Source organism: Chaetodon auriga, chromosome 1, assembly GCF_051107435.1.
Source record: "Chaetodon auriga isolate fChaAug3 chromosome 1, fChaAug3.hap1, whole genome shotgun sequence".
NCBI classification, from domain to species: domain Eukaryota; kingdom Metazoa; phylum Chordata; class Actinopteri; order Chaetodontiformes; family Chaetodontidae; genus Chaetodon; species Chaetodon auriga.
Genome location: NC_135074.1, coordinates 13,452,603 through 13,462,051, shown reverse-complemented (window position 1 = coordinate 13,462,051; position 9,449 = coordinate 13,452,603). Strand labels below are relative to the sequence as shown.

The following is a 9,449-nucleotide window of genomic DNA, read 5'->3' as shown; positions in this document are numbered from 1 at the left end:
AGTTTGGCGGGTGTGTCAGTAAGGTTAGAAACAACAAGACGGAGAAGAGATGAACTGACATTGGGGAACTGGGGAAAAGTATCGCTGCAGCATCAAAGACAAAAAAGATCCAGTGAAGGAGAAGTGAAAGATTTTCAGACCCAAATATGACGCAGGTGCCCTCCTAAGTGAATCAGTGGCAAATTGCATAATTAGCTGTTCAAATATCAGCCCACTAACATAATGCAGCATCCATCTCAAGAAAGAGACTATATTTGAAATACCTGTCACAAAAAGTACATGAAAATGTGTAGGCAACAATTTCAAAAGCTACAACATTCAAATGAAAGCATGAAGAGCACAAGTGTCACACTCCCTCCTTCAGACTTACACTCACTCTCGCTCCCTCTGTTCTGCATCTGCAGGTCTGCTGGCTCTTCCAGTCATAAGCCTCAGCACAATGGGTGCTCTAAAAAAAAACTCTAAAAAATAAATATGTGTAATAAGAAGAAATAATCTAAACTTCTTTGCAAACTGGAAAACCACAGCCAAAGCCTTTGAAAAGAAATTTGTTTGTTTGTTTTGTTTCTGAATTTTATTGAATGAAAGTCATCAATACAAACATTTCAGGCATATTTTACAATTAACTATAAAAGATGTTGAAACAGTTTTCAAGATGAGGAAAATTAAAAAAAAAAAAAAAACAGAAAGTAACCAGTGAGGGTCTTACTCGAGGAGTAAGTATAGTTCAAGTAAAGAATAAAGCCCCAGGGCGTTTTTATTAGACATGAAAAATAAGGATTTCTTGTATAGGTTCAGTTCATTCTTCCATCCGTTGACGTGGGGTTTGACCTTGAGGAATATGCATCTGTGAATGTAATGTTTACCGAGTATAATTAAATTGTTTACCAAGAAGTCCAAGTTTTTCTCCTTTAGCTGTACTCCGACTTTAACAGACATCCAGTTCAGCTGTTGTAAAGTGATTTGTTGGGTTAACATCCAGCTTCGACAAGCTAACCAAAATTCTAAAACATGTTCACACTCAAAGAAAATATGCTCCACAGTTTCAATGTCTCTTTCACAAAATCCATGTGTATTATTTTCCCATTTAAATCTTTTGTGCAAGAAATGGTTAGAAGGATAGATATCATTTAGAATTTTAAATACAACCTCTTTTGCTTTGTGAGGGATTGGATAAGACACATATCGCTTCCTTATCTTCTTTGCCTCCACAACAGAATAATCACTTAAAACATATTTTCTTTTTAGTTGACATTGGTAGTAATGTGAAGTTAAAACATTTCTAATGAACTTGTTAGAGAAGAGTTTGATTCCTAAGCTGATTCCTTCCACACAGAGTGATCTCATTTCTGAAATATTTGAATGTACCACCAGTTGTTGAGTCATCATTTTGAATGAAGTTGGAATGGCTTTCATTACTTTCTCATATTCTTTGATACGGCATTGCAGGTTATATTTAACACAAAGGTTCTCGTGGGTTAGTAGATTGCCCTGATTATCCATAAGATGCGATACAGCCCAAATACCTTTGTCAAACCAAGTCTTCAAAAATAATGACTTACGATTGGTCAAAATTTATTCCACAAAGGAGAATTGTGAGAAGTAAAATTGTGGTTATATATCAGATTCCAGTAAAGGAGAACTTGCTGGTGATAATTCGAAAGCTTCACAGGCAATTTACATATATTGTAATCACAGCGCAACAGAAAATCAGTGCCTCCCATTTTTTTGAAAAATTGCTTTTGGAATGGTAAACCAAAACGAGTCTTTGTGCAGAATAAAAGAGCTGAGCCATTTTAGTTTTAGAGCACCATTCATAACTGAGAAGTCAATAGCATTTAAGCTGCCCTCTTCGATACTCTTGACCACATCAGCTCTTCTAATGTACTGGCATTTGTTCTTCCAAATAAATTTGAAGTTGAATTATTAATAAGTTTAGTCATTTTGTCTGAAATTTCAAGTGAAAAGGCAGGATAAATAGCTCTTGACAAACTCTCCATTTTAGAAAGCAGAACCCTCCCAAATACAGTAATGTCTCTCTGTAACCAAGACATTTACCTTTGAAAAGAAGTGGAGTAAAAGCAGGTCCTCTGACGATAGGCCCTTCAGTCCTGTAGGTGGCAGTATCATGTTTTCTGTGGCGTGAGATGGCCAATGAACACAAAAACAAACATGAGTTTGAAGTTATTTGAACCTATTTCTCTATACTATGAAATACTACTATACTACAAATTCAGTCCCCTTCAGTTGGATCGGCATGTCTCGAGTATGCTTCATTTCCTCCCTGTCATACCTTTTCCCTGCTTATTCTTTCCTCATTCGTATTCCACGAAGAACCGCCCCTATTCTGCTTCTGATTGGCTAATTTAGCTAACCCTAAGCAACCAAAAATCGAAGGCAATGAATACTAGCCAATCAGAGTAGCGCTGGTCTTTCCGGAACGCCGGCGCCGCCTTAGCCGAGAAATTAAGTCCCTCCTGCTTCCGTTCATGATCTATATTAAGAGAAGAAGAAGAAAAAGAAGACGTGTTGTGAATATGGCGGCACGGGAGATTGTAAACAGTCTCCAAACTGACGTTGACTCTGTTGTCTACCGCTGGGTGGTGGATTATTATTTGTCTCTGGCGCTAAGGTTTTTTCAAAAGGAGCAATACGCGGACTTTGTTGGCATAACAAATGTACTTAACTGTAAGTACAAACCGCCTCACACTTCTTCACTTCTTGCCCGCCAAGCTAACGTTAATTGACAGGTTTAGCTAACATTAATGTGACACACCAACTTTGGAGTCACCATACTGTTTTACTTATTGCACGCGACTTCTCCTAAAATGTCTTACTGGCCAGATTTTAATTGTGCTTCGTGCTCGTCACCGACAGCATTCTCCTATAGATGGTTAACGTTAGCTTAGCCCGAGCACCGTTCGCCACTGCCTCAGTTGACGTTACTCCATCCCCGAAGGTCCCACGGAGATGCTCCGGGAAGCGGCTATGCGCTGCATCTTAACTTAGGGGGACGATTAACCAGACCCCACGTTAGTTATTCCTCATCCTCTAGGTTTCTCTTTTTGCAAAACTGAATAATAATATCGTATAAATACTTCCAATAAAGAATAAATCTCACCTGTGTGTCTTAGTATGATCAGTGTTTTGTTATTTTTAGTGAGTGGTCTGGAATTTGCAATGTTTCCGCGTTGAATATCTCAAGTTTTTTGTTTTCTGTTTTTTATTTTTTTGTTTTTTTTTAAGGCGAACTGTTTGTGTCCTTTACCGCTTTGTTTTCAAACACTGTATTTTAGACGGTTACACTAATGTGTTCAACACTTTCTGTCACAGTGTGATTTGAGATGTCTTTAAAAGGGTGAGAGCATTGTCCAAGTGTAACCTATTTACTGACTGTATGAACATCTATTTTTAGGGGAAATCTCAAGCTCATCATTTGTTGTCTTGTTACAGGTGTCTTAGTTCATCCTCTTGAGACCAATGGTGCTATTCACAAAAAGTTTCGAATGCTCCAGTTCCTCTCCCGGATAAATGAGGGTGAAAACCTTGGTGAGATCCACATTAATTCAGTCATCATGGCATATCTCAGTATCTCAGTGTATTGTGGATTTAGTCAAGCTGCATCTTTGTGTACAATTTTATCTGTGCACATCTGTGCAAGTTTTTTTTCCCTAAATCGGTAGTTGAGCATACATCCAATCCTACTCTCATATTGTGACCATGACTATCGCTTCGTCCTGTCTACCCACAGACGTGTCATTTCAGTCTGACCAACCAGTTAGTCCCCTGGAATCAGCCTTAATTTTGCTGGAACATATCAACCAGGAATTAAGTATTCCAGAGCAGGATTTCGAGAGTGTATGCACTTCACTTAAAGAGATGGTAAGTGCTCTTTTAAATAATGTTTCATGTCATTTTTTTAGTGTTTACATTCACATTCTGCAATTGGTTGAACTGTGACATCTGCTGACACGAGGGTATACAAATACCCCCCTTAATCAAAAGTTAAATATGATACAAATGCTGCACCCACTGTGTGCATGCATGCACAGCTCACCCTGTCTGGTGAAGGATGAATACATCATCTCACCTGTGCACCAAACAAAGAAAAATGCTAGACTTGTTTAAAGATACTTGCTTTCAATTTTCCCCAGATTTGATTTAACATATTTTTTTCTGTCTCTAGATCGTGGTGATTTTCATTAAGAACAACGAGTTTGACAAAGCGAAAGAGGTGCTGAATAAACACTTTCCCAAAGCAATGGTTGGCAAGGTGAGTTCAGTAACTCAAGCGGTATGTGCTTACTCGGTAACCAATCTATCATTTTAGTGAATCAAGTAAGCATTTAACTCCCTGTCTCTTGGTGACTGCATTCATATGGTCATGGGTCTTGCTCATTGTTGGAGAAAAATTGGAAGCAAAAATGGTGTGTGTTGAATCACAATTATTCATATGGCAATATTACAATTCATAAAAGTGTTGATAAATTAAAAGTGTACTTAAAGTAAGCCAGCAGTGTTGGAACTGGACTTTCTGCATCATATTTCATCATCTGTGTCGCATTTGGCCGTGCCACTTGTTACATACTGGCAAAACTTGTTTAAATGAAGTGCACTACTGTACTACAAGCCACGAGAAATATGTGTTTTTAGTCCACATTGCTCACAATGCTTCTGGTTTACTGCAGAGGGAAGCCAACATTAGTGGCACATACTATTTTCTGTGCAGATTCAAAATGCCCATTGTGGGTAAAGTTTAATGCTTGCAGCTGAGCGGCACACCTCTTCCCTGACCGTTGCACGGCCTGCTGACCTGCCAGGAACGAGTCTTCTCCTCCTACTTTTCTCACGTCATTAGCCCGTAATGGTCAGCATATCTGATGCTGGGGGCTGTAGAAAGGAATCACTGGTTGGAAAATGAGAGAGAGGAGTTGGAGAGGGCAGACACTGGAGCAGCTGGAGGGTTAGTGGGCAGCAGCCTCCTGAAGAACCAGTTTTACTTGCTGGTTCTGTTCTCGTTACCTTCATGGTTGATGGATTGTCATCCTGGATCCTCCACACCTTCCGTGTGTGTGTGCGCGAGTGTCCACTCCAGCAGCCCTGTCCTTCAGCTGTAATATAGAGTAAAATGATGTGCCAGCATTAAATTTTTTTAGTGTGAATTGTATGTCTGTACATTTAGAAGATGATGATGGAACTGAACATCATTCAGCCCGTTGATTCATTTAAGTATATTTGACTTCATTTTTATATTTAATTGTTTGCATGCCACGTGTTTCACATTGTTAAATGTCTGTGTTCTCTGTAGAAAGCCATTTTCATGGGACTCATCAGACAGAAAAGTAAAGCGCATGAAGTTATTGAACAAATGGACTTCAAACGGTTCAAGGAGGAGATGTTGACCTTCTGCCAGAGGCTCTGCCCATGCGATGTGCCCTTTCTCCACAGGGTGCGTTGCTATTTATTGAGCACATGATTAAGGTTGATTGCATTGAAACATTTATTTTTTCAATGAAGTAATCTATTTATTTATGTATTTATTGTAGATTTCTTCATGAGGTCTTTCGGCTGCACATGGTCATTAATGATTGAATATTAAAAATCTTGAGTTCAGATTTTATTGCCCTTTTCATATGAGTTGAATAAGAAAGCCTTGTCCATGATGAGCGTGGCTTTTCCTCAGCCGATCCACAGATAGAACACTGATTTATTGGTGAAGTAATGCCTTTATACTTTTTTGTGCTTTTGGTTTATGTGTATGTAACAGGCTGCAAAAATGTTTATTGATAAAAGACTAATGGAGCCAGACGACGAGGCAGCTGATTCCGATGAGCAAGACGAACCCAGTCCATCCTCTAGTCCACAAATAAGCGTCGTCCAGTTTGTACTATGGTAGGCCCTCTCTTATCAAGTAGTTTTTTAAGTCTCCAGGCTGGAATGTTTCCAGCACATTTTCATGGGAACCTTTCCTCTTCTAAGGTCTTATTCTCTGTTCTAAATACCCTAATCTCTTCTTCTTGTCTGTACCTTATCTTCCAGTAAACATAAAATGATCCAGAGGAGCAGGCTGGAGGCAGCCTACAAGGCTTTGGCTGCCAATTCAGATGAGAAAACTTTTGCTCAGCTGGAGGAAGAAGTGGAGCAAGAGGAGCAGGCAAAAAAAGATCCTTCCCTGCCCCTCTCGCCTACGACCATGAAGGACACCAATCGGGACTCAGAGCAGGATGAGTTGTTTCAGAGGGACTCGGGCAGCCCCATGGAGGCTTCCCCGGCGGACCAACCACCACAAACAGATGTTGCTCCTCAAACACAGGCAGGCTCACTCTCAAAGACGCCCTTGGTGCTGAGGAACAGGCAGCTTTACACTGTGGCACGACTGGTGGTGGAGCCGGACAGCCAGGGGAGCTCGCAGTGCACAGCAGCTTCTCAGGAGCTGGAGACTGAAGTCAGAACAGAAGAGCCACCACAGCCAGCAGGTGTGCCGAGTAAAAAAGGCCAACAGAGCCCAGCAACCGACAGTGAGGTTGCCACGCCCACACCGAAACGCCTCAGACGAGCCAACAAAATTTGCAGCAGGTAAAAATTTTATTTTATCTTATTTTTTTAAGAAACATACTTTTTGGGCTCCAGACTCATCATTTAGTTGCATTTTGCAGCCAATTCTTGAGAGAGTTAAGTTTATTAATATAGGTGATAAGAAAAAAATAATTTTCCCAGGACTGTACTTATGTGAATTATGTTGATTTTTGTATGTTTCCTGAAAGTATGTTCCAAGTTTTTTTTTTCCCTTGCAGACACATAGCACCTCTTTATGGAGAACACATTTCATGAGTCGGCTGCTTGTGGTCCTGTATTGCTCAGTGAGTGTGCAGCACTGAAAACTGCTTGTTTTGTTATGCAGCACCACAGCTAGTTTGGCAGAGTGGTCAGCAGACAGTGAGGAGGACCGTCCTGGCTCTGCGGCTAGCAGGGAAGTGTGTGTGGAAAAACTCCGTAACCAGTCCAACAGTCCACTCCACAGGTAAGTCCACACTGTGTCACCTCACATAGGGCTGTCAGTTATTAAGCCATGTGAGCCCACAAGTCTGTAAGGATCGCAGTGTCTGTCTGTCTGTCAAAGCCAGTTAGGAGTTTAAAGAACAGCATGGTCTCTTGCGGATACTAACGGCCCTTTTTGTGGTCATTTTCAACCACAGAAATCTTTGTGAAACCAGAAATGTTTTTAAGGTGCTGAAGAAGTTTGTCTGCTTTTTGATCCCAACATCAAGTCTCAATGTGAAAGCTCTGTCCAAATACAACCTTTGAGGAACTGTGGAACCAGAGGGATTAAAGGAACTAAACTATACACAAAAGTAAACCTTTGTGCATTGTTGTTTGTGTTTCCACAATATGAGTGACTCAGTAATGACGGATTGAAACAGCATCACTTTTAGAAACGCATTTTTCCCACATGAGGAAACATTTTCTCTCTCTTTTTTGCCACCTGGAACTATCACACAGGAACTAAACTGGATCCCTTGTTCCAGTTGAAACGCCCTATTAGTATTTACCTTTGTTTTTGAGAAACGCCACCTTAACTGGATGGTCTAAAAGCAAGAGGTCGTCTATTCCAAAGTTTATGGTTATCTGGGGACATGAAGTACACGTGGTGAGCAGACCTGACAGTACTTTGACGTCTTGTGTCCATACAGCAGTTAAAGGTTGTGCGTGATTGGTAATAAAATGTTCAATTTATTCTGAACATCACTGATAGCCAATGAAGTTTTCACTGTATGCTCAGCTCATCAGTATTGCTCCTTTTGTTAGTTGTAGTTCACATGTGGTTCCACTTTTAGGGATCTGGAAAGAACTTGTGTACTGTTCAAATACACATTGTGCAATTATCTTGACAGTGTCAAGAGCAAAGCATGATTTAAGTCAAAACAGACCTGTACTTTTCAGTACCAGTGCTTGACAGAGTCTCAATTCTCATCACGCAGAACCCCCACCAAGTCAAAGCAGTTGTCATCAGACAGTGAGGAAGTCCCACAGGAGTCACCGGCTCCCTTCAAAACCCCAGTGCAGAATCCACATGAGCAGGACAACGATCCTCTAAGCAAGTAAGTCCACATGCAACGTTCATTTGATGTCACTGTTTTAGTTTCAAATTCAAAGACTGACAAACTAATTGTGTTTGTGCAGGGATGCAGGTAATACAGATGACGTCCACATCACAGACTCTTCATTGGACAGCTCACCCAGTGTGTTCCCTCGTCAACCGGTCCCTCGAACGAGCTCCACCCCTCACAAGGACTCTGCTCGAGACAAAGGTCCTTCGACTTCAAAATGGTTAGTGAAGATTTCATCAGCAGCGTTGGCTGAGAATGAATTCGAGCAGAAAGAATGGAAAATTCACCAGTTCACCGAGCCTTGAAGATAATTCATGCCACATTTTCAAAACACAGCGCTGACATGTGTTTCCCTCCCAGTATTCATTTGGGTGTCAAAGTCTCACAAAAGTTGCACATATTGATGATTTAATTAAAATAATTTCATACTAGCTTCACAGCTGTTCATCAGTTGTTATGAAGCATGAAAAGAAACGCTGCTCTTGTTCACAGGAAACAGCTGTTCACTAATGCAACGGAGAGTAAGGATACATGGAGCGATGAAGAGTCGTACTTCACCTCCAGAAAGAACAAGGGTAATATTTTCATATCTGCGTCTGATTGATCTTTTGTTCATCTAGTTGCAATTTCTCATTCATGCTGTAATACATCTTTTGTTCTCCCCAAAGGATCACACAACGAGAGCACCATTTCAAACTCAGGCCACAAGAAGAGGGTAAGTGTAGCAGGACTGGCTTTTGTAGTACTAAAATGTAAAATCCGATGTTGTGCGTTACATGCTGACATGAAAGCTTCGATACCCAGCTGATTGCTGTCAGCGTGCAACTTTGAGATGTCTGATCATTCAAGCAGCTCATTAAAGAACCACACAAGCGCACGCCTCATGTCTCGGCTGTGTTATCATGCAACAACACTGACAGTGTAAAGCAGGGCGTCGTCTGTTTTGGGCTGCTGTGTCAGAGCAGCAGAGAACTGCATAACCTCATACTCATTTTGTTTTGCAGAGGTGGACTGAGAGCGAGACAGAGAAGCTGAAAGAAGGGGTGAAAAAATTTGGAGAAGGCAACTGGAGTCAGATAAAGGCATATTACAGCTTCAACAGCCGGACAAATGTCAACCTTAAGGACAGATGGAGAACAATGAAGAAGTTAAATATGGTATGAGGCGTTCATGAGGCCTGGACACATTCATTTCTTGGTTGGGTTTTTTTTTTTTTTTCTTTTTGGAGTTGTTCTTGTTCTGTACAGTTGAGTCTCTTCTGCATTACTGCAATCGTGTTTACAATTTAAGTTGTCATGACACTTTCTAATTCAATAAATTTTCATGGTTCAGTTTGCAAGA

General features: G+C 40.7%; 1 protein-coding gene across 1 annotated transcript; it reads left to right on the top strand.

The window, feature by feature from the left end:
- The first annotated feature begins 2,521 nt into the window (after positions 1-2,521).
- On the top strand, positions 2,522-9,447 carry terfa (telomeric repeat binding factor a). Its single transcript, XM_076721716.1, has 13 exons — positions 2,522-2,688; positions 3,454-3,549; positions 3,752-3,882; positions 4,187-4,273; positions 5,309-5,449; positions 5,768-5,892; positions 6,040-6,576; positions 6,902-7,021; positions 7,980-8,099; positions 8,182-8,328; positions 8,601-8,683; positions 8,777-8,823; positions 9,113-9,447. Exons 1-13 carry the CDS (start codon positions 2,538-2,540, stop codon positions 9,269-9,271), a joined length of 1,944 nt encoding a protein of 647 aa, XP_076577831.1. The 5' UTR covers positions 2,522-2,537; the 3' UTR covers positions 9,272-9,447.
- The last annotated feature ends 2 nt before the right edge of the window (positions 9,448-9,449 follow it).

Coding starts and splice junctions, on each gene's coding strand:
- terfa (XM_076721716.1), top strand. CDS start 2,538: ATGGCGGCACGGGAGATTGTAAACAGTCTCCAAACTGACGTTGACTCT. Junction 4,274..5,308: donor CCAAAGCAATGGTTGGCAAG/GTGAGTTCAGTA, acceptor TGTTCTCTGTAG/AAAGCCATTTTCATGGGACT. Junction 8,329..8,600: donor GGTCCTTCGACTTCAAAATG/GTTAGTGAAGAT, acceptor TCTTGTTCACAG/GAAACAGCTGTTCACTAATG.